The 25,941-nt window shown below is 41.1% G+C and overlaps 2 protein-coding genes across 4 annotated transcripts in view; one reads left to right on the forward strand and one right to left on the reverse strand.

Moving 5' to 3' along the window:
- Window positions 1-25,941, reverse strand: part of PSMA1 (proteasome 20S subunit alpha 1) — a 395,619-nt gene that overhangs the window by 183,742 nt on the left and 185,936 nt on the right. The gene's annotated exons all lie outside the window — the stretch shown is intronic.
- The window catches only part of INSC (INSC spindle orientation adaptor protein), a 132,579-nt gene that overhangs the window by 33,115 nt on the left and 73,523 nt on the right, over window positions 1-25,941 (forward strand). For all 3 annotated transcript variants that reach the window (XM_081841283.1, XM_081841282.1, XM_081841281.1), the window contains one exon: window positions 12,148-12,218. In XM_081841283.1, coding sequence (XP_081697409.1) covers window positions 12,184-12,218 — 35 coding nt within the window. In that variant the 5' untranslated portion in view covers window positions 12,148-12,183. The remainder of the gene's footprint in view (window positions 1-12,147; window positions 12,219-25,941) is intronic.

Genomic DNA, 25,941 nt, shown 5'->3' on the forward strand with positions numbered 1-25,941 from the left:
TTTAGTCATATGTCTACTAAATGAAGCATATGCCAGATAGCAGAAACAAGGATTTCCTAGGCTATAACTGTGCCATCCTTAGCATCAGCACCAGGTACAGCTGCTTACAACATACAGTATAGACCTGAATTGGTTTAGAAGTATTTCCTTCTGTCCAGGCAACATTAGCTGAGAGTTCTGATAAGGTGGTGTTGGTGTGAGCTCTAAAAATTGTCAATGCCTTTGTAAAATTTACAGTTCCTAGGATTGCCTAGGGAAATGCATGCTGGTTAAACCAGTGTGAAACCAATAAAGAGAGGCCCAAGTGTGACAATAGTATCATTTCACAGAGGTTTAGCTGTGTTACTATGTTTCACCAAAACAAATGAAGAGTTTGTGTCACCTTGAAGACTAAGAAATTTATTACGGCATAAGCTTTCATGGACTAGAGTTTACTCTTTTGCATTCATGAAGTCTTTTCCTGAGTCACAAATAACACACACACACACACACACACACACACACACGGCTTCTTTGAGTGGGGTTGTAAGCAGTGAGGTCAGGGGGATATGAAATACGGCAAGTACAGTAGTTAATCTGGCATTGGTGAGCCAGTTAATGCACATAGCATCATAAACATCCTTTGTCCCAACTGAGTTCACAGCTGGTAACATTGAACCTCCTAATGACTTGTGGCTAAGTACAAAGTGACAAAAATTTGTGACTAGATGTGCTGTTGGGCTCATGATATCCCTGATGGCTTGAGATCCACCTTTGGGGAGAACGTTAGTGCAGAGAGCCTCAACACCCATGGTAGCTAGGATGGTTGTAATTTCATCAGAAAGTCATTGGTACCCCACCTTTAACTTGATTACTGATGCATATGAGCTAATGGTGGCCTTGGTATTTATAATATCACCATAGATTTGCTTTGTGGGCTGAGTTCTGAAGCTTTAATTTCACCCAATATCATATTACCTACTAAGGAGAACTGTTGCTTCAGCATTTCCCCGTTATCTTGATTTGTGCTCTTGCAGACTATCTGAAAGCAAGCCATGACCTGTGGTCATCAGCAGGCCACAGTTTAAAGAATCACTCTTGTAATTTGATTCTATCCCCTTCCTCCATGACTTTCCTACCTTGATCTAATGGCTTTGGAATAACTTTCTCTGATCTCTGGTTCACGAGCCAAATAAAACTTCCACCGTTTTCTCCAACATGCCCTGGCCTTTTCATTTGACATGCGCTACAGGATTCGAAAATGTGTTTTTAATTAAGTAATAGCTGGCGAAAGCTACGAAAACCTCTTTTATTTGTGGGGTTGTGGGGTTAGAATTAAAGGACAAACAAACGGACCCTATAACACTTCAGCATCTAACACAATATTTGCTATGGTAACTGGATGCTGACAGTCACACGTGGAAGTATCTTTATTTACTCTCTGGCTGTAGATTAAACAATTGATTCTGTAAGATTAAAACACCCCACCTACATGCTTGCACACTTCTATTTTTGCCACGTCAAACAATATAAAATGAACACAGCACTTCTCTCCCTATCTAATTGAATAATTTACTGTAAATAGCTGTCATTTACTTTCAGAGGAGTAGGGTATCATTAGCCAAATGGATGTGAGTAAGTCATGGCTTTAATGCGTTTGAGGGTCTAAAATGGAATCATCTTAATGGGACCATCAATACAGCAAGCTGAATAAAGCCCATAAGCACTTAAGGCTTCAAGTCCCCTTTCTTGTAAATTACATACTCAGTCTGCAAGGGGGGAAAAAAGAATCAAGAATTCACATAAAATATGGCATTTCTATCCCAAGCTTTGTTTTTAATGAATATAATAATACAATTGATAGGTGTAGCTGTGTTTCGGATCCCCCTCATTTAATTAGCCAGCCCTCCCTGGAGTGCCTGCAAGCAGTGCTTGTGCTGAGTAATATTGGCTGAATTCTCTGGGGAGAAAAGTGGAGATGAGCAGGTAATAAAATAGCCTGGACATCTGGCCTTGCTAAATTGCCCAATTTCGGCCTGCATTTGTATATGGCAGAGAGGCTGCCTTGTATTAACTAAGGCTTATATATTAGCTCAGTGCAAAGCACTAGCCAATTTACTTACCTTTTCAAAATTGCAAGCACAGTTTGGGACCAAGGAAACTTCTGCTTGGAAGTTCAGCTCAAGGCTTAAGTAAATAAATGAAAAGCTTCTCATTCACCACCTCCAGAAGTAGATTTAAAGGGACACTCAGTGTGAAATGGTTTTCCATTGAGGACATCATTCAGTACCTGCTAACATCTCTCCAAAGGCTTCCTGTTGGCTTCCCTATAGCTGTAATTCTAAAGAGGAGGCTTGAGATGGAGAATGTTTTTGACCCTGCTTGAATTCTGTGGGCACAGCTGAGCCATCAGGTGGCAATAATGGGCTACTGCTTATAAGAGGGGTAGTCAACTTGGTCCCTTGGGATGTTGTGGACTGTGGTTGCATCCACGCTAGCCAACATGGAGGCTGGGCAATAAATATGAAATCTGTAGTCCAGCACATCTTTAGGACACCACATTTGCTACTCCTGGCTTAGACCATCCACCTCCTACAAGTCGGGCTAATGCTCATGTATCTGCCAAAAGAGGAGCACACTGTATCAGCAGGTAAAGTATACAAATATTTTTAGTAGCCTCCCTTAACCTGTTAAATTGTCTGTATCTACCTTTGTGCCCTGGAAAAAAAGGCTTTCAGTTGCCTGAATATTATTTTTTCTCACCATAAGGCAAATGGCTGCTTAGAAGTCTGAACTGCCCTGGTATTGATTCATTTTTAAAAGAAAAACCTATGTCAAATTTATTGAGAACAGTTGTTCATGTATTTCTAGTGTCACTGAGACGCAGAAACATCTACTAAATATCAGACTCTGCATAAGTAGTAAAATGATTTTTTTAAAAAATGATGAATTAATGGAGTAAATGCAGAAAGGTAATAAATCTAGATCTAAGATACATGGCTACTTGTAGCAAGATTGTGGATGCACAAAAGGGAAATGCAATATGACTGAAAATGAAATATAATATGGCCAAGAGATGCCCTGAAATTCAAGACTCCGGGTAAATTTTATTTGTCCTTTAAAACTTTTGAGATTCTTCTTATATGCTGCTCTTGCATTGATTGGATGAGTCAATCCTGAAGTTCTACCATGAGTAATGCTTACTATTTTCTTATGTTCTCTGGACATTTTAATTAAAGGAAGAATTTTCTCGTTTTCTGCTGTCTTAATGGACAGCTAGGTGGCTGAGTATTTCAACTGATTTATATTTATCACTGCAGTAAGGACGCAGTCTGCTTTTCTTGCAGCCATCACTTCCTCCCCCCCCCCCACCTCCCTGGAATCAATAAAATGCTATGCAATTTCTTTGCACACAGAACAGCAACAATTTGGGTGCTATTGATCTAATCCTAATATTAAAACACAAAAAGTAAATGCAAGTTTTTGGTTGCCCTTCTTCAGGAGTAGAAAAAGTCTGGTGAGTGCTTTTATACCAATTATAAATCAAGCTGGAGAGGGTCCAAGTAGCTAGAACGACTTGGTTGGTTGGAGTAACTTTGTAGCATCGTTGGAAAAGGATCACCATAGGATAGGTGGCATGGTTTAAAGTGGCAAAGCAGATACTTTCATTTATAACTGTTACTGTGAAACTGAGTTGGCCAAGGCTCCCCTAATTGCAATCAGGATATATGGTCAGGAGTTGGTGTGTATATGATGTAGGAATACATTTTACAGTGTTGGTCCTAGCAAGAATGTGGGAGCTGTTTGGGCTCTGTTTCAGGCAGGCAGCAAAACGCCTTTGGCCTGCACTGATCGTCTGTCACTCCATGTTGATCACACACAGATTTGTCATCTGTGCAGGACCTTAGTGTTGCCTCTTTCCTGCCTTTACTTCCCCAGGCTTTCAGCATAGTTGTAGCTGCACTGGGAAAAGCCTTGCCTGAGTAGCTGGCGCTCTACAATTGCACATCCCAAGTACCTTGACCAGGACAAGACTCTGGGAGTTCTGCATGCCTTGGAGCAAGATTATGAAGTTATCTATGCAGAGATAGATAATAAAACTACTGGTCCCCCCCCCTCCTAAACTCATCCATTTTGTGTTGTAGCAGCTTGTTAGTGGTACCAGTAGTGATTAGTGTTTTTCTCTCATTTTTTTTTAATATCACAGCTTCTTTTTCTTCTTCTATCCCAGAAGTTTCATTCTGGTGCTTAAACATGGGGCCACAGATGTTAACTGGGATGTATATAATCATAGCTTTACTCTAGAAACCTGCATGGAATCATATGCTATTTAGCAACATTTAGACAGCTGAGAGAGAGGGTCAATTTATCTGGCAATTTTGAGGTGTGATTTAATCCATTGACTCTTTCAATCTTTAGTTTGTCCGAAACTTTATCCAAGAAAGCTACCTGCCACACATTACTGTTGTTGTTGTTGTTGTTTAGTCGTGTCCGACTCTTCGTGACCCCATGGACCAGAGCACGCCAGACACTTCTGTCTTCCACTGCCTCCCACAGTTTGGTCAAACTCATGCTGGTAACTTCGAGAACACTATCCAACCATCTCGTCCTCTATCATCCCCTTCTCCTTGTGCCCTCAATCTTTCCCAGCATCAGGGTCTTTTTCAGGGAGTCTTCTCTTCTCATGAGGTGGCCAAAGTATTGGAGCCTCAGCTTCACAATCTGTCTTTCCAGTGAGCACTCAGGGCTGATTTCCTTAAGAATGGATAGGTTTGATCTTGCAGTCCATGGGACTCTCAAGAGTCTCCTCCAGCACCATAATTCAAAAGCATCAATTCTTCGGCGATCAGCCTTCTTTATGGTCCAGCTCTCACTTCCATACATCACTACTGGGAAAACCATACCTTTAACTATACGGATCTTACTGTACCAATAACCTAAAGTTAAGACATTTTTATTTAGCTTAAAGCATTTTAATTTGTGTAATTAGTCTGTTTTACTATTTTGTCTACTGTCTCTTGTTATAATTGCTAATCTTAGTACTTTATTGCATTGTATTAGGTTTTAATTAATTTATAATCCATAACATTGTACCCTAATCTGAAATCTGTTTTGATGAAGGGTAGAATAGAAATGTATTCCAGAAACAAAATACATTTTAGTTGGCTGTTGCCAATTTTAATTGATGGAACGCAATTTAAGAACACGCTTTATAATTTGAGGTTATTTAAGTTCAGGTGTAAACTTAAAGGAGTGGAAAAGAAAATGAATGCTGAGCTTTCCTTTTAACAATCAGTGGCAATTTTGGTTCTCTTCAGTATTTGAGGATGGCATTTGTACTGAGTTTAAACAACCACAACAGCCATGCTTGTTTGTTTTTTTTAAATGAATCAGTCATTGGTTAATCAGGTAGACATTCTTTGATTGGTTGACCATTTTGATTGGTTGATAACACTAAAAGGGACTAAAAGTGATGGCAGCAGCTTCCAGGACTGCTTTTATGAGAATTTGTGACGAATCAACAAGAGACCAGGGGCTGCTTTAAGGTATCACATAGCAGAGATTACCTGATGTGAGAGAAGTGCAGATATTTCTTAATCATGTACAACCCTCCTCTGTGTCTCTTAAGTACATTTTAGTAACATGTGATGAGCTCTCATAAAGGATTGGCAGATGGGAAAACTGTTGATGAGGAGAGATGTCATTTTCACTTTCTAGGAAATGGAGTAGGGTTTTGAGATTGTGAGCCTCTCACTTTGAAAGAACCCCAGGCTTTCACTGGGGCTTCTTGGTAAAGCTGTCCTGAATTTGTCATTAAATCTGCTTCTCTGAATGGTGGCTCCTTTGTATTAAGCTGAGATGTTGACTAGCTAGCAGAGGTCTGTGATTTTCTCCACCTATTGCTTAAGTCTTTCCCTTGTTAATGTACAAGTACTGCCCATTGGCCAAATTCTCCTACTTTCTTCTTCAGGGGAAAGAGCATGAGAAAATAAAAGCAAAGATCGTGCAAGATTATTATGGAATAATAATAATAAACCCCATCCTGTTTACTCTTTTGTGAGAGATAATTGCTCTAAGACTTTTCCATTTGTCTTTTTTCCCATGCTACTTTTTTCAGCAGTGAAGATGTTTTCTGATCACTTCAGTGCTGGTTTTGAAATGTTCAGGTTAATGTCAAAAGCAGTAATCGGGTTTAATCATCTGTGGGATGAGAAATACTAGCGACAGCTTTCAAATAATGTTAAATGCCACCATTGTTTATTGGGACACACTTTGAGATGTTTCCAGTATCTGCAAGCTGTGCATTGAACTGAACTAGCATTTATCACCTCTTTCGAAAAGCCCTGAACAAACTGCCTTTTAACATGAGATTTTTTTAGAGGATGCTGACTATAGCCTAGTTAGGGGTTTGTTTTTAAGAATGCTGAACAAAGTATAGTGTGTGTGTGTGTGTGTGTGTGTGTAGATAGATAAATAAATAGACAGTGATGCATTTATATAACTCTAGCTCGGTTGATACCAAATTATCACTGCAAGCCCCAGTTTTAATGAGGCAAACGACTATTGCTTTCCACCGGGTTTTTAACAGTATGTCCTGACACCTGCAGATTCAAACATTACATTGCCCAGTGGAGGCACTGAGAAAGTGTGTTTGTGTGTGTGTGCATAGTACTTGTAATCTATTTGCCTCAGTTCTGACCTCAAGCTAAGTGGACAGCCTGCATGTCAGCACCACAGAGTTCTGGGGGCTGTAAGCGGTGGCATTGTTAACATGCGATTAGGACAGCCAAAGTGGGAAACCGCTTCCAGGTATTAGGAGGCCTGGGATGTAGATGGGTTTTTAGCTCCCTCCATGTGGAGAATGTGATGATGTATTGGAAGAGGGACCGTGGCATTCAGGAAATGTGTTTTGTTTTCTACACAGTCATAGTTTTTTGGTCAATCCATAATGCTTAATATACATTCATGTTTTAGTTGCAGTTTATAAAATGCAGTGATGGTACTACTCTCCTTGATTATCCCATGATTCTTAATGGTTTATTTAACAAAATTTACATACTGCTTGATTGTGAGAAAACCTTTCAGATTAATTCACACAAAAAAATGCTTGTTGAGTTGTAAGCTTTGGATGCTAAGTAACTCACTTGATAGTAGTCCCATAACAACAGCAGCAACAACAACAACAACAATTAATTTATTTGTACCCCACCCATCTAGCTGGGTTTCCCCAGCCACTCTGGGCAGCTTCCAACAAAATATTTAAAATACAATAAAACACCAAGCAGTAAAAACATCCCTAAACAGGGCTGCCTTCAGATGTCTTCTAAAAGTCAGATAGTTGTTTATTTCCTTGACATCTGATGGGAGGGCATTTCACAGGGCAGGTTCCACTGCCAAGAAGGCTCTCTGCCTGGTTCCCTGTAACCTTGCTTCTCGCAGAGAGGGAACCGCCAGAAGGCCCTCTGAGCTGGACTTCAGTGTCAGGACCTCTGGTCTGTACCACTCTAAGCTGGGTTGGACCAAAGCATTTTGCTGCCTAGGATGAAGGAAAAGATGGTGCTCTTCCCAGTGCCAGATGCAGAAAACAACCTGACCGAAAGCTGAATTTTATTTAATTGGTACCAATGGAATAGTGCCAACCTCCTTGCCCCTCTCCCTCTTGGTTACTGGCAGTAATCTCTGTGTTGAGAAGCCAGGTGAGCAATGCCACTTCACCCTGCCCTGTCCCACTGATGACTACTAGTCCAGGGTGGAAAGGACACCTTTCTCATGAAGTAATTAATCACATGTGGGCATGGGAACCAGGGTCTCTCTTCCTTCTTAAGGTGGGAGCAAATAATGTTTGCATATGTAGGTCACCCAGATAAACATACATTCATGACAAAACAGAAGCATATTTGAAAATAATAAATTTGGGGTGAGGGGAAGCTGCTTTTAATCTAAGAACTCATATTACTGAGAGAGTGCATGTGAAACTTACTAGAAAGAGGAAAATTCATTAGGCTGTTGTCTAATGGATGTGTAGGCAGAAAAAAGTGTCATATTCAGGTTTCCTTATGACCGACTACATTAGCAGTTTATAATGATTATTGAACATCCAATAAAAAGATGAAATGCTCCTTTTTAAAATGCAAGTTCCTGTGTTTTAAAAGCAAGCTGTTTGCTACTTGTGCAATTTGCTACTTTGTGGTTAATTATGCAGAATGAGATGTCCACTTCTCCTCGCATTTCATAATTTTTTCCCCCCTAGTCATTTTGGTCATTAAAAAAAAAATAGGATGAATGTAAAGAAACGCTGGATTCCCTGAAGTATACAATTCAGAGCATGTTTGATAACCCAAGAAGTTTAGAGCAATCAAACATTTGCAATGGCTTATCAAAATGAAAAAAAAAAACCACATACAAAAAGTAGTCAACTAAATCACAATGCAACTGAATAATACCATCAGCTGCCGCCCTCCTTGCACTTCCTTCCCGCCCTGATTTAAGAACATAACAAAATCCCTGCTGGATCTAGTCCAACATCCTGCTCTTACTCTGGGCAACTAGATGCCCAGAAACTTGCAAGCAGGTGTACTGCCTCCAAGAGTGGAGCCCTATCTCGATGAATGAATTTGGTTTCTGACACACACACATTCTGGAGGGAGCAAAGTGATAAATGATAGAAGTCTTAGATATTTCAGTTTCCTGCTTAACAAATGACTTTAGAAGACAGATTCATTAAAAAAAAAAAGTTGGACAAAACTTGAACACTTTCTGAAATGTTGAACTATGAAATGGGACACTCCCTGACTGGCAAAGTGTCCCTTGATGTAATTTTAAACCGCAAGAGCTGTTCAGATGGCACTATTACATTCAATTTTCAGTATTATTTCTTTGTTAGAGATGCATCTTTTATAAGTAGGCATATTGCTTCCAGGAAAAAAGAGAACATTTCCAAACAAACCATGTTATTATATGAATGAGTGGCTAAATGAGTAAGTATATTGGTCACATTTAGAGAACATTTGTGGGTTCTCATATGCAGACCTTGGAATAAAGGAAGGAAAATATTAACAACAAGGTCATTGTGTTGGGGGCCACATTTGGAGCAATTTTACTTGCCAACTTTATATAATGTAAACTGTTCTAAACTAGTGACCATTATTATGATATCAAGAGGTACAAGTGGCATATTTCTGTTTGAAGACCCCCATTACTCTTCTCTCAACATCTCAGAAGAAAATTAGACATTGTTTCTGCAGTCATAAGCATTAATACACTCCTCTTGTCTCTACATTTCTGTCTTTTTTCTGGATAAGGTGTGATATCCAACATTAGTCATACTTGGAGTATATCCACTGAAATACATGGACTTAAGCAATGTTTCCTAAGTAGAGGCAATCATCATAGCAATATAGGAGACATTTCAAGTGAAATCCAGAGACAGTAGTGGTTAATAGAGCAGCAGTACTCAACTGGTTTCCCAGCTTCAAGTGTTGCTGCTGGTTATCAAAAGGGAAGGTGCTAGGTGGTGGAGATCTTGGTGCAATAAAGGTAAAAGTAAAGGACCCCTGGACGGTTAGGTCCAGTCAAAGGCGACTATGGGGTGTGGCGTTCATCTCGCTTTCAGGCTGAGGGACCTGGTGTTTGTCCACAGACAGCTTTCCGGGTCATGTGGCCAGCATGACTAAACCGCTTCTGGTGCATAGAACACTGTGATGAGTGATAGAGCCCGCAGAAACGCCATTTACCTTTCCACTGCAGCAGTGCCTATTTATCTACTTGCACTGGTATGCTTTTGCACTAATGGGTTCTTAGTGCAACAGGAGAATGATTGCAGAGTCAATCCAAGTCAATCCCCCAAGTGTCCCATTTTAAGTGGGACATCCCAGATCACAGAAGCCAATCACGGCTTCTGTCTGGATCCCAGTACATCCTTTGGGACATTCACTCTGGTGCGAGTCAGCAGGGGCGAGCCACAGCTTTGGTGCAGCCCTGCTGATGAGTGCCAGAGTGCCAGACCAGAAGGCACACCCCTTTAGGGACTGAAAATGTTGGAGGGTATGGTCAATCATGTGCCATACTCAACTGGAAGAAAGAATATGCCCTTCTGATGAGGGCTGTCAGGAACCTTTACCCTGTCCTGCTGTATTGCAGATATTATAATGAAGTTTGGAACAACTTTATCTTCCCACTTTAAAAGCACTCACCTGCTAGAATGATGGGTCTTAGCAGGTGTGTCACTTTGACCCCACGACAGACCATACCTGGGGCGTGCCAGTGTCACCGCAGCATGTGCACATGATGTTGGCAGGCTCCCCAATGTGCTGACACCACTCTCACACATTGTGGGGGCGTTTTGACATGACATGTGCACGTCCTGTAAAACGGGGGGGGGGGGTTAATTGAAAATTTGTGAGTGTCCAGGCCCCCATGGTCCCACATAGATGGGGCCTATGGTTGTTAGATGCTTGTTAGAATTCAGTATGAAGGGAGAGGATGAGTGTATTGCTAGAATGGTAGACCTTCTTAAAAGTTTAGCCATCAAGATGAGAGCTCAGATTATATCAGAAAAAGTTTTGGATAGATATAAAGTTGTTTATGTTTTTGTTTGTATTATACTTCATAATGTGTTCTAAATTCCATGTTTGGGGCCTTTAACTCCAGTTGCATTTTATAATGAACCTATAACCATATAAATAAATTGGATATGATTTTCTTCCACCAACCTGTCCATCCTTCTCTTAAGTCTCCATCTACCCTCCTTTGTTTTAGATTATAAATTGGCATCAAAGTGGCTTATGCCCATTTACTTGCCCACTGTGCAATGGTGAGGTGGTCTCAGGATTTTGGCCATTCAATAACCATGGCCCAATGGGAAAATTTATGGAAGATCAATTGGAAATTCACAAACTGTTACACGATTAGAGAGAACTTTCAAAAAATGCAACATCGATGGTATCTAACACCATGGAAACTCTCAAAAATGTATAAAAATGTGTCAAGTAATTGTTGGGGATGCGGAGACTCAGGAACATTCTACCATATGTGGTGGACATGTAGGAAAATACAGGTATTCTGGGAGAGTATACATGCAGAACTGCAAAAAATGCTAAAGATCTCATTCAATAAAAAACCAGAGGCCTACCTCCTGGGAATAACAGATTTGGATATTCCACAAAAGAGGAAGGGTATCTTTTTATATGCGACGGCGGCAGCAAGAGTTTTGATCGCAGCAAAATGGAAGAGTAATGAAATCCCCTCTATACAAGATTGGATCCAAAAGCTGACAGAATATGCCGAATTAGATGGTTTATCAGAAAAAATAAAGAATAAATCCAAACAGGAATTTGTTTCTAAATGGGAGGTTTTCAAAGAATATCTGAAAAATAAATATAGTAGTTTAAATTCTGTTGCAGCATTCGAGGAACTTCAGTAATAGTTGCTAGGTAGAGAGAAGAAATTAGATTTATTGAGAATAAGTTTAATTATGAAAAAAATGTGTATTGGCAATAAGTAATATGAACTTGAAATATGGAATAGACGGGAAGTTGGGTCTTTAGTGTTAAGACCAATAGATGTTTTATTGTTTGCCAAGAAAATTATGTGTCTATGGCTATTTTTGTAATTTATGTGTAATTTGGTATCTGTGTTTTTTGTGTGTGTGTGTTTTCTTGTTTTTTCTTGTTGTATAAATAAATACTTTTTTAAAATTAAAAAAAAAATACTTGCCCACTGTGACATGTAATTGGTCCCATAGACGGTTGCAAAAAGCAACAAAGGGCCAGTGATACCCTTGAGAGATAACAAATTAATGGGGCAGAAGCATTTGCGGGTTAGAGTATACAAAGTGGCATAGAAAGTTATTATAGTATAGTTGTGTATTCCAGAGGTGATGATTTGTCTCCAGATTAGGTTTCCTATAGCATTGCAAATGAATAAATATTTTGGGGGGGGGTGTTCTCTGCTGTTCCAGAAACAGTTCCTGAGAGTTTCTTCCAACTTTATTTTAAAATTACTCTTGAATTCACATCTGTATCTTTGATTAATTTACTTTTAATTTTTTGGAAGGTGGCCTGGGAACTTGTTGAGAAATTCGTAAAATAAAACTCAGCATTTTTTCCCTAGAAAAATTTAGCCTGATTTCAAACTTCTTTGAAAAATATTTTTCCCCTTCCTTTTTAGATTTGGGTCTGTGGAGAAGCATGCAGATGAGTTGAGATGAGTATGGCTTTCCTAGCTTACCCAGTTCAGCGGTAAGTACTGTTAGGATTCTTTTCCCACGTTGCAGTCATGGGATTGTTTTTATCACATGACGGTGTATGTTTTCATTCCACATTGTGGGAAGTGATGGAGACAGGATGTTTTTATTACTATGTTTCCATGATGTAGTATTTTTGTCCTTTTCTCTCTCTCTTTGCTGTCTGATGTTGAAGAGGAAGAAGCTGAGTCAAGATGCTCTGAGTGTGTATATGTAAATAAATGTGGTATAGTCAAAAGCTGCGCTACTGAGTCTGTACACTGACTGCCTATACTCTGCTGATCCTGAAGTGTGCTGATGCCTCTTGGTATCAGTCGCTGTGATGTTTGGGCTAGAGAAAGCTTCTGAATCTCCCAAACGACCCACCAGGAGGGAGAGAACATGCCAATTGGGCATGTGTCTCTGCCGGACTCCTACTCGTGTGTAGGACCTCCTGACAGGTACTACATATTAAAAATATATTTGATACAAGCATCAAAACATACAAAAATTATCTTTCTGAAAGGTGGCTTCTCTATGGAGTGTATGTTCCAGAATTTGTGGCGGCCTATTTTTTCTGTTTTTGTGTAAAAAGCATGTGAGCACCTAATATTATATTTGATATTAACTCCTCATGTTTTATTTCTGGGTCTAAGTGTGGGGAAGTGTAAGATGTTATTAATGATATTATCTTCACTACCTCTTCCCAAAACATTTTAGTTATTGGACAGGTCCACCGAATATGTTCCCTATTTGGCTTCAAATGTTCATATCTCCAACACTTTGCGCCACAGATGGTGTAAATTTTACTCAGTCTGCGTAGAGTCATATAGCATTGTTGGAAAAAATTGTAATGTTTTTCTTTAAAGTTAATACAAAGAGGTCATGTTGGTTCCTGATTAAAAAGAAAGCCCTGTTCTTATTCAAAGATTGGTCCATCTATTATTCAAATTAGTCAGAAAAGGCTAAATTAGCAAAACAGAACATACGTGCAATTTGGAGAGTCCTATGTCTTCTAAGGGACGCGGGTGGCGCTGTAGGTTAAACCACAGAGCCTAGGACTTGCCGATCAGAAGGTCGGCGGTTCGAATCCCCATGACGGGGTGAGCTCCCGTTGCTCGGTCCCTGCTCCTGCCAACCTAGCAGTTCGAAAGCATGTCAAAGTGCAAGTAGATAAATAGGTACTGCTCCTGTGGGAAGGTAAATGGCATTTCCGTGCACTGCTCTGGTTCGCCAGAAGCAGGTTTGTCATGCTGGCCACATGACCTGGAAGCTGTACGCCGGCTCCCTTGGCCAGTAAAGTGAGATGAGCGCAGCAACCCCAGAGTCAGTCACGACTGGACCTAATGGTCAGGGGTCCCTTTACCTTTATGTCTTCTAAAAGGCTTATGCATGGCAGGAAGCCCCCTTTTTATGTACATACTTTGCAATTTGTCATGAAGATCCTCTTCACAAAGGAACAGAAGCTGAGTGAAACTTTAGATTTTGCATAGCTGGAGACTTGGAGGTCATCAGTCTCTCTAACTGAATGACCCCCCTCCTTCCCCATCATTTGAACCTCATACAATCCGATCATGCTTGTTACTCCTGATTCAGGGTCTGAGTATAAAATAAGGCATTACCGTTATTGCACTTAGCACCTGTTCCCCTCAGCCCCACACATAATGATTGCCAACTTGCCAAAAAGCAATTCTAAGAATGTCCCTCCCACTCTAGAAAAAAACTATATTTGGCCTTTGGTCTATTTTATTGCATTTGAAATAACTCTTTATTCTGCAAACTGTAAGGTAAAATGAAATGAAGTGTTGTGTTCACTGACTAGCAATGGCTCTCCAAGATTTCAAAGGTCATTTCTGGGAATGTCAGGAGTTGAACTCAGGGCCCTTTGCTTGCAAAATGTGTGTTTTGTTACTGAGATGACCTTCCTCAATGGATGAAGGCCCTTTCTCCCAACACAGCTATGGTTTACATGCATAAGAATTACCAGCTGTTATTTTTATCGTGTATCATGGATCTGTTTTCCCTTCCCCTATACGCTGTTGTGCAGGGAGTCCCTTGGGTATTTCTGCCTAGCGCTGGCTTTGTACTGTACTGTCAGACCTATGAACTGTAATTGACATATGGCTGAAAGGAAAAAAAAGCTAGCGAGCCAGGGGTGGAGTCAGGGGAAGAACGTATTGTGGCAAAACCTCACTTCGCATTTCTGACTTATAACAATGCAAGTGATACATATGACTGGGCCAATAAGCATTTTGAAATGAAAGTGCACATTAACTCCCCCCTTCTTTATTTTTACTCTTGATTAATTTGCAATATGGCTTTTGTCCAGAATGGAAAATCTATGTAATTTCCAGAAGGGGAAAAAAAATAATCTGTGACGGGAGCTGCAGTTTGACAGCAGGGCAGGGGCGTTGATGTTAATCAGTATACAAGAGACACAGCACTTCTTTGTAACAACACAATCAAGAAATAAGTTTTTTGTACCAGCGATAAATACGTGTGTGAACACAAGTTACATTGTACTACAGGAGGAACATAATAAATTATCAAAATGAGGATTCTCCCACCCCTGCTTTAAAATTAAAATTAGGAATTCCCGATAATGGATGGTCTGAATGACAGGAGCCCTATTATGTATGCTGTTCACTTTGCTATACTTAAGCCCATGTAATTTCATTATATTTGTAGTGTCTCCCTGTACAACCTGATTGTAAGGAACAATGAGATCGCAGAGCTCTCTTGTAAAATCTGATTTAATCTTGAAATACCTTTATGTGAACAAAGAAAAATGGATAGATGCCATTATCTCAGTACTGTAGTGGAATAACTTTAATATGCAGCTTTATCAAATTAGTGACTTTGGAAAAATATTTCCCTACCATGGGAAATATGTAGAATGGGTTGGTTGCATTCAAGTTGTGTTTCAGTTGCCCGTGACTCCACGTTTCTGGAAAATCTGGCCGCACAATCATTAGAAGGCATAGCATATGGTCCTGCTTTTGGGTTGATATGGTTAGCACACACTGAACAACAAAGCTGAGACAGGAGGACTTCAGATCATCCTTAAGCAGGAATGATTTGGCAAAAGGAGTCGTTTCTGTTGATTTCTCCATAGTGATGGAAAAATTCTGTTTGCTCTAGGAGAGTTTGACCACTTTAGTTCAGGCACTGTTGACCTCAAGATTGACTTGCTTTGATGTACTCAGTGGGTCTTCCCATGTGCTTGATACAGAAACTGCAGTTAGTGCAGAATGCTGCAGCATGATGGCTGACAGGAGTGAGGGCCAAGTTCAAGTAGATAAAGCCCTTAACCATTTGGGGCCTGTTTACTTATGAGACCGCGTTACCCCGTGTATCTCCACTTGACCATTTGGATCTGTGGAAGTGGCACTCTTAACAGGTGCCACGTAATACCCATGCCACATTTGTAAGAAATTGGTATTGTAGTATGACAGTACCTACACTTTGGAAATCCCTGCCTGTTGACAGGAACCTTCACTGTACTCTTTTTGGCACTTGCTTAAAACATTTTCGTTGAGCCAAGCCTATCCAGAATGTAGGAGGAATTCAATGTCATACGCTTCTGATAATTCAATCAGGACACACATGTCTGCTCACCAGATGAAACAATCCTCCCTCCCCTCTACCTTGCCCTGTTTTTGGGTTCTCCTGACCCACCAAAGTAGGTTTGGGGGAGGCACGTGGGCAATGATGGAGGAGGAGGGGGGAGTTCCCTGTTGTGCCAGCAGGAGCCCTTGCCTTGATTTTGGCTAGTGTGCCAGGTTCGATGAATCCAGACCTTTGCTTTTTAAATAGTTAGAAGACTTTTCATGAAAAGGCAAACTCTTCAAGATCAGTTGTATTATTTCAGTGGTTGTGTCTGTCTAACCTTATTTATATATCTAACAGATTTGTGCCTACCATTTTTTCTTAAAAAATGTTGGCAATAGCAGGAAAAAAGAAAGCATAAAATATGCACTATAGGCAACCACACACTTAAGAAGGAGCTAGACCACTGCAGCAGTAGCAGAAACAGAGATCCGGGTAAAGTTTCAATAAACACTAGAAAATTAGATTGGCAACATTAAAGCATGAGTATATGAACAGACTGGTTTTTAATTAAAAGCCTGGGAAAATAAAAAGTTTCTTTACTCGGGGGCAGAATGGCATTAAGTGTTGGTGCAAGGGACCCAGAACTAGGGAGGGTGTCACCACATTAAACTGATGCCACCACAGAAATGTCAGTTCTTCCCCACTTCCTGAATCTAGCAAGCCAAAGAAGGTGGAGAAGGGCCTCATCAGAGAATGTTAATGAGCTAGCACTGCCAGTCAAGGGGTGGGGCATGTGGTGCCCTCCTGACATTGCTGGATTACAACTCCCATGAGCCTGCTGGCAGAGGCTGGTGGAAGTTGGAGTCCCTAAAATATTTGGAGGACAATAGGTCTCCTAGCCCAGAATGAAGTCCTTCAAGTTCAAAATCAATGGCTATTTGTGAGCTGATAGAAACCAGAGAGCAAATCTATCTCAAGTCCTGAAATAAATGCTTGTTTCCTGATTCCGTGTGCCTTAAACACATTGCAACCTTTCCTCCCTTTGTTCTCCTGTTTTCCTTTACTTTGTTAGTTTCAACCAAACCCTTAAGTTATCAGAAGGAACAATCCACATAAGGTCACCTCATGCATATTTATAGCCTGGTACAGCTTTCCAGAATACTGCTTGGAATGGTCTGATAATTTATATATGTAAGGAAGCTGTTTAAACCCTTTGCCCTATAAATTAACATCTATTTGACCCCTGGTTCCAAGAAAACCATATTTAAGAAAGCTTTCGTTGCTCTGGGTTAATACTGAAAGCTTTATGTATTGTTTCACATTGTTTTTAGGAACGAGTACTTGATCCTGTTAATATTTCTTTTTAGTGCCCATCTGGGTTTTTGTTGTTACCTCAGATTTATACTGTAAACATGAATGTGTTAATGTTCAATCTAAGTGCATAAATTACTGCTGGCAGATGTTACAGCAGTTGTAGTATGGCTCTTGGAGTAAAGAGTAATGGGTCTTTTGGAGTACAACACTTTGGAAGTATTTTTATTTTCCTTACTGATGCTAAAAGCAAAGACATTTTGCTGCTTGAGGCAAAGGACAAGATGACACCATCCTCTCTTCCATGCCACATATAAGAACTAACTGAACTGGAAGCTGAATCTTTTTTAAACATTGGAAATGGGACAGAGTCGTTCTCTACTACACCGGACGGCGTCAGGCTAGTGGTGCATACCAGGCTGCTTAGCACATATACAGTAGCTCATATCCTCCAAGTGTCCCGATTTTCCAGGGAGAGTCCCAGAATTACAAAAGCCAACCCAGCTTCTGATTTGATTCCGGAATGTCCCTATTTCCCCTGCCACTGCTGCTGCCGCTGAGCTCAGGGAGGGGGATGAGCTGGTTCTTGTCCCGAGCAGCAGTGTCAGTGAGGGAGCATTCCATGGCCTTTCCATGGCCTCTCCATGGCCTCTCCATGGCTGCTGTTACCTCCCTTGGGCAGCTCCTAGTAGCTTCTGGAGAACAGCCCATTCCTGTTGTAAGGGAATGTTTTCTGACAGTAACTCTGTTCTTCCAGAGGGCAGGTTGCTGTCTCTGGAGTAGAGCTGGCCCTCATACTGGAACACTTAGCAAAATACACAAGAGCATGGTGCACGTAACTCTGGGTCAAAGTCTGAATAGCAGGATAGATATTTGAGGGTGGTCAGATCAGAGCTTTTCCGGAAGTGTGAAGTTTTGTTTGATGAAGTATAACATAATGGTAGTTTAATAGTTAATGGTGAATGAAGGCTGTCCCTGAGAAAGGACAAGTGTAGGGCAGGTTACAGGAACTTTAATATGTAACCAGAATGCTGACGTGAGTTCCAAACTGAGATAGAAGGTCATGCAAGAAACATGCAGAAGTGTGTGTTGTGTTTTGTCTGCAACATAACATCTGAATAAAGTGGACCAAGCATGTAGGCCATCTGAAATCATGGTTTGTGTGTAGATGTGCCTTCCTATCTGCATTCCATATGGAGGGAACTCCATGCAGCAAACTGCATAGTGTCAGACAACAAAGGAGTTCAATACCCTTCTGTCCCTTTCAGTCCAGGGATATTTGGCTGGTTTCTATAATAGCAGCCTTCATCGTTCCTTTATGGAAAATCTCAAAGCTTCTCCATGACTTTGTTATAGATATTTACAAAATGTTACCCAATGGCCACAGAATAACATAGACTCAGGAAGGATGTGCCGAGTTAAAGTTCTTTACCCACCAGACAGAGGTGTGGAGCACTGCTGTACAATAGACCTGCAACTAGCAGGGAACAGTTGATCTATAAAAAGAACAGGGGAGGTTCAAAAGCTCTTCAAAAGGAGCTCTTTCTCTTTCCCACGCCTTGGCTCTCCTTCCTTTCATTCTTCAGAGGTCCGAATATAATTGGACCTTTTGAGATAGGAAGAAACCAAGACGGTTGAATAGCTTGCCCCTTGTATCACTCCCTTCTGATGCAATGGATGGCAACACTTTCTGTAATGAAATAAAACTGCAAAGGAGGTCATCGTGGGCCAGAGCTGTATTCAGTCTCATTAGTGCAGGGAGAGAAATAGTTATTTTTTATTAAAAAAAACCAAACCCCAGCATTTGTTGCAGGTAACAAAACTTCTTTTGTGATTCAATGTGTCTTCCATGTGTGCATGTTTGCACATTTTTAGTGTTTGTGAGGAAGATGTATGGCCTTTTTCTGGCAGTTGTATGGCTTCATGAACTGATAAATTCACTTAATGCCCTTTCTTTCTAAAGGAATCTTTCTGCTTTGTAACTGGGGCTGCCTTTAGACTAATAGGTTCTGCACATACCAGGCACTGGAGAGAATCCACAACCCTCTCAAGACTTAGAAAGTCTTGCTCCTTCACCCCCATCTGTTTAAACGTGCAGAAAATCCTAATGTGAAAGTTGAGCTTAGTGAAATTTGGTGTCTCTTCATGGGCAAATGCACGGGGGAGGCAGGCAGACCCAGAGGAGAGACCCAGACCCAGCCAGGAGGTGGGCCAATGGATGCAGAGTAGGCACTGACACATTGGGCAGATCTACACTTAGGGTTTTTGACGTTAAGGAATGGTTTTCATAACATATGATGCCCCGCTTTTAACGTTAATAATGCATTATTAAAATGTGACACCAGAAGGTGTAACCAGCAGTAGGGAGACAGCATTCTGACAGAAAAAACAAAGGTAAGAAATGCCGAGAGCCAGTGTGGTGTAGTGGTTAAGAGCGGTAGTCACGTAATCTGGGGAACTGGGTTCGTGTCTCCGCTCCTCCACATGCAGCTGCTGGGTGACCTTGGGCCAGTCACACTTCTGTGAAGTCTCTCAGCCCCACTCACCTCACAGAGTGTTTGTTGTGGGGGAGGAAGGGAAAAGGAGATTGTTAGCCGCTTTGAGACTCCTGAAGGGGAGTGAAAGGCGGGATATCAAATCCAAACTCCTCTTCTTCTTCTTTAATTTACAAGTATGCCATTGTTAATATCATTCTAATAAAGTTTAACAGGTCAGTGTAGATCCAGCCATGGTACGCAGGCACTGGCAGGAAAGCAGGTATACAGTAAGTGGGAGAGCAGTCACAACCAGCAGAGGCAGAGTGGGCAGACCACAGGGCAGAAAGATACAGGGCTGGCACAGTGCAGATTGGAAAGACATGGTAAAGACAGGCATGAAGTGGGAAGGTGTGCAGGACAGGCACTGGCCAGACAGACATGTTGAATAGTTAGCAGACTTACACAGAGGCAATGAGCAGACAGAAGGGAGATAGGCAGGCACAGCGAATAGGATGCCAGTGCAGGCCGTTTTTTCAGGCCTCCAATCGAGACATATTTTCCACAATGTGCAAGCAGCCCACCACCCCAAAGTGCAGCAAGAAGGAGACAATTTTCAGTAAGATATACTGGAAAGACAAATGCAGCATGCAGGTGGGATGCACAGGCAGGCAGGCAGGATCAGTGCCAGATTTAGGGCAGTGCAGTCAAGGTCCCCCATACAGGGCGCTGAACTGAGGGGCATTTGATAAGAGGGTCTTGGGGCAGCACATGGCAAGTCACAACTTGGAAAGAAGTATTTAGTAATCAGTACCAAGTGTTCCCAAAGAAATTCCTGTGAAAATAAGAAATGGGGTGGTGGTGTTGTTTAGTCGTTTAGTCGTGTCCTACTCTTCGTTACCCCATGAACCAGTCTTCCACTGCCTCCCGCAGTTTGGTCAAACTCATGCTGGTAGCTTCGAGAACACTGTCCAACCATCTCGTCCTCTGTCGTCCCCTTCTCCTTGTGCCCTCCATCTTTCCCAACATCAGGATCTTTTCCAGGGAGTCTTCTCTTCTCACAAGGTGGCCAAAGTATTGGAGCCTCAGCTTCAGGATCTGTCCTTCCAGTGAGCACTCAGGGCTGATTTCCTTAAGAATGGATAGGTTTGATCTTCTTGCAGTCCATGGGACTCTCAAGAGTCTCCTCCAGCATCATAATTCAAAAGCATCTATTCTTCGGCGATCAGCCTTCTTGATGGTCCAGCTCTCACTTCCATACATCACTACTGGGAAAACCATAGCTTTAACTATACGGACCTTCGTCGGCAAGGGAGAAATGGGGTATGTTCTCCAAATACTGCCCTCACTCAGGATGCCATTTTTCCAAAGTCTAACCCTGGCAGGAGACATCCAATGTGCAGGCAGAGTGTGTGAGTGGGCAGGCGAGGGTAGTGCATGTGGAAAGGGGTTGGACAAGGAGACAGAGAATTGGACAGATTCAAGAAGACAGATACCCACATGCAGGGCAAGGGGACACAGGGCAGTCAAAAGTAGATAGGCGACATAGACGCTGGACTGGAACACAGACAGAATGAGTAGACATACTAAGCAGAACAGACACAGTGGGCTGGCAGGCAGATGCAGTGGGAAAACAGACACAGGACTGTCAGGAAGAGAGATGCAGACCAGATGCGCAGTGCAGACTCGATACCCAAACGATTATGGAATACTTGGTATGATTTACTGTGTTTTAGTACAACCTGTCCAAGTATGTACATAATTCCACATTTCTTTTGATCAAGTTCTTCAAAGACATATTCCCCTCACCCTGCAAATGCACATCTTGGTTCCTAAAATTCACTGAAGCCAAGTCGAGAACTTGAATTAACCCTACCTTTTCACTGCATTGCATTTCAGCTGCCCAGGGAATTTTTATTGAAGAGCTGGGGGATAAATTCCTCAAATAATTAATAGTTATGCCTTTTTCAATGGAACTGGCTCCTCTCCTCATCGGGGAGTCCCAAAAAGGGAGCAGCAAAGGGGGCTAAATCATTTGTAAGCTTCTTTACACCATACTTTTAACTAGTTTTATTTACGTCATATGATTTAGCTAGTGTTATTTAAATTCCAATTAATATTGAACTATTTGTGTTTTAACTGTATTGATCTTCCGTACAAAAACAACCAAAAAGTATTGCCACAGGTAGTTTAAACCCTTCTTTTGTTGTGTTTCATGAGACGTGACTAATGTAACAGTTTTTCAGCTTCAATAATTTATCTGTAATTTAGACAATTGTATTCTTTAAAAATATGAATAAGTAGATACATAGGTACGATGGGAAGGTAAATGGCGTTTCTGTGCCCTTTGGCACTCATCACAGTCCTCCGTGCACCTGAAGCAGTTTAGTCATGCTGGCCACATGACCCAGAAAGCTGTCTGTGGACAAATGCTGGCTCCCTTGGCCTGAATGCAGAGATGAGCACCACACCCCATAATGGAATTTGACTGGACTTTGCCGTCCAGGGGTCCTTTACCTTTTACCTGCCTGCAAGTTTTTGCACAACATCATTAGCATCAAAATGCCAGCTTGTATTTCCCCTCTCCAAATTTAATTTGATTTCCTTTTGTGTGTGTGTGGGGGGGATCTGGCAGTATACAAAGACAACCGAACCCAACACCATTGTCAACAACTCACTTGCAATATCTCAATGACCCACTGACAAATTAAGCCCTTGTCTGGAAGCACCCCATCAGTTTCAAACTGACCCTGGTAACTATTTTTATGTTGCATATAATTTCTCCTTGCTTCAAATTTCTTTCAGGTCTGCTTCAGGTTGTTGACATCTTTCCGGAAGTCTCTGGAAGTTGAACAGGTGTTTAAATGTGAACACCCTTATTTGTTTTCTTCCTCTGAGTGCTATTTTAAGAGCAGTGTTTTGCCACTGAGTTATTATCCCATTTGCATGGGGTCGTGCTTTGCGTGGGATTTTTCATTATTGGTTTGTGTTGAATATTGATGGTGACGCACTTACCTGACACACATGCTTCTGGCTTTGTTGTCTATTAAATGCTTTGTTTGGGACTGTTTGGTCATGAATACAAATTCTAGCAAAGACTTCTGTTGTGCTTCATCTTCTTATTTGCTATCAAAACCCTGAAGCATTTTTATATGCCTATGTACCTTATTGACTTACTGAAGAGATCTGTATCTGGTTTTCAGTACAGATTCTTGAAGAGCTTTATGATGGAAGCTTAAAATGATACACATTAAAACCACCACTCTCATTAAAACAGTAGTAGAAATTGAAGTCCTTAAGTGTCCTGGTAGCCAGAAATATTTTAAGCTGATATCTAGATGTCATGAGATGAGAATTTTTCCATTTGTGGATGGGAAGCTTACCTCTGAAGAGCAACTCCTTGGCTACATACTCCTGGTAGCCTCGTGGGTTGATGAAATTGTTTTTTAATGGGAATCTAATAGTACATTTGCTTATGTCACTGGATGGTTTTAGATGAGCTACTGTGCCTCCCTGCAGCCATTTGTCACATCGAAGAAGTTCCCAGATGTGGAATATTGTTATTTGTTTGCAATAATATACAATTTTGTTTAGACATACACACCCAGATACTTAGAACACTGAGGCAAGTTTTAATCTGTTTTTAGTTTATTGTGGATTTTAATTTTTGGAAAGTTTTAAGTTATTGTTTTTAATTATTATTATTTATAATTTTATTCTTTCATTTTTTGTAAACCACTTTGAAGTAGTAGTAGTTGTTTTTACAATCAAGCGGTGCATAGATTTTATGAAATAAATAAATAATATACTGAAATGTTTATAATATTCTTGATCTTTTTTTTTTACAAAGTTAGAGAGGGTGAATCTGACCAGAATCTGAGCTGTGTGTGAAAAATATAATGTGTGGACCTTTTTAATCCATGATCCATGCCTTATTATTGACTACATCCTTCTCCCCATCACCTAGCTAGCTCACGGAGCTTCTTTTCACCAGTTAATCTGTCAAATCAGTGGACAATTGTTCATATTATATATATTTTCAATGTGTGCACTCTTTCTTTGCAAATAACCTTCCTAGAAAATTAGTTATTCTGAAGCTGCTTTTCACCACAGGCTCAGATTTCTGTCTTATTTGTTGTCCTTCATTCCTATTTACCTCCTCATTTAATTGCCTTAATTTGCTTCTCTGCTGTCTAGAGATGGAGGAGCAGGTCTTAAAAACCAATTGTTCAGTCACATCTAACAAGCAAGATAAAAAGAGAACTGGCAGAACGACTTCACAGCTCTGTCAGTGAATTTGCTCTTAGCTTCTGACAAACAGGCTAGTGGCCTAGTATGTTACTGACCCATTTTTTTTTGCCTCAGCAAATTATTTGGTGTCTGTTAGGTCTGTTAAGTATTTGGTGTCTTTCAGACTGCGATCCTATGCATGTTTTCTCCTATTAACTTAATGAGGCACAAGATTACATTGTCGTTTCTGTTGTGTATATTAGCCTATATTAACAGGAGTGGTGTAGCAAGAAATGCAAAGGATTTTGTAATGACAAAGAAATGCTTCTTGTCTTCTGTTTTTGCATAGATGTAGACATTTAAGCTGAGAAACCTGTACTGATATACATATACTTACAAATATAACCACTGAATATCCTGTTCTCTTGAGATGGAACAGGATGGCTCAAATCACTCTGCCGCATGGCCATATTTATTTCTGTTCTAGGAACGGGTGGTGCCGTGGTCTAAACCACTGAGCCTCTTGGGCTTGCCGATCAGAAGGTCAGCAATTTGAATCCATGTGATGGGGTGAGCTCCCATTGCTCTGTCCCAGCTTCTGCCAATCTAGCATTTGGAAAGCTAGGTAAAGGGCATTTCCGTGCACTCTGGCACTCGTCACAGTGTCCCGTTGTGCAAGAAGTGGTTTAGTCATGCTGGCCACATGACCCGGAAAACTGTCTGTGGACAAACAGCGACTCCCTTGGCCTGAAGCAAGATGAGTGCTGCACCTCATGGTCACCTTTGACTGGACTTAACCGTCCAGGGGCCCTTTACCTTTATCTTTACCTATTTCCGTTCTAATCAGCTTTGCACTTTCTGTGAATTTAGTGCCCATTTTGAGCAGAAGATAAACAAAGGGAGTCTCAAGTAGTATTTTTTCCATTCCCTTAACCTAACCACTGTGATTATCTTGCTGAAATTTTGCATGTAACTTTCCTCTATCCTGTATGCAATGTTCATGTGAATTTCCAAAATGAAACAAAACACCTGTTTCACCACCACCCCCTCTTTAATTCTGGCTTTAAAGGACAGAAACCTGTTCACACTGTTCTCTGGACTTTGGCAAGCAGACTTTGGCTGCTATGTCCATTCACCTTTTTCAGTGGGCAATCTTGTGGCCGTCCTGGCTGCACCACCAGCAGTGGGTGGGGCCATGCCCAGTGTGGCCCAATGGCCAATCAGCCCCGGCCAATCAGGGGGTATGGCTACAGGAAATTAAACTGTGGTGTGACCGGAAGGCCCTCCTCCTTTTTTCTTTTTTATTAAAGCTTTATTGAAATTAAAAGGAAACAACGAACAAAGGGTTTATCCAGAAAAAAGACAAGAAAATGGTAATATTTGTTACATCATATCACAATAAGTTCTTCTTGCATTTCTAATGACTTCTAACGTCACCCCATCATGCACCCACCACTTCATCTATCTAGCTCACTGTTTTTTTTCTTTTTTCTTTTTGTTAATTTTCATCAGTAATATATTCTCTTATAATTATCCATCATGCCACAGAAGTCATACGAGGCCTGCCACTGATGTCATATTATTACAATAGTCCTTAAGATATTTTTTTGTACATTTCCCATTTTCTAATAAATGTTTGATCAGTATGACCTCTCAGTTTCTCTGACATTTTTGCCAACTCGGCGTATTCTAGCAGTTTACTTTGGCACTCCAGTTTAGTCAGAAGTTTCTCTCCTTTCCAATTCATAGCGATTAATATTCTTGCAGCTACTGTGGCATACAAGAATATTTCTGGAAGGCCCCCTTCTCTTGCCCTTTCTCCAGATCTCCCAACCCACCCGCCCTGTTTTTCATGCTTTGCTCTGACACAACCTTGCTATGGACAAATGTTTGCTGCCATATTGTTGGGGCCACGTAGGATTTTTTTTCCACTTGGCAAATTGGTACCAGCCATTTGGTTTTTGCCTACCTTGTAGCAATCGGCACAACTTTGTGAGATTAGGCATTGGGTAAGCCTTTGTTTGGATGGAGGGGAGGCTGTAACTTCCACCTGCCCTTCCTCATTAAGGATATTCTGTTAAAGGGATCCATGGGTGTGGATCCTGTCCTATGCCTGGACGTGGGCTAGGGCCATGCCACAATCCCAACGGGGTCCTCTTGGGTTGCCTCTAT

This window comes from Podarcis erhardii, assembly GCF_964252035.2.
Source record: "Podarcis erhardii genome assembly, chromosome: 1".
Classification (NCBI taxonomy): Eukaryota; Metazoa; Chordata; class Lepidosauria; order Squamata; family Lacertidae; genus Podarcis; species Podarcis erhardii.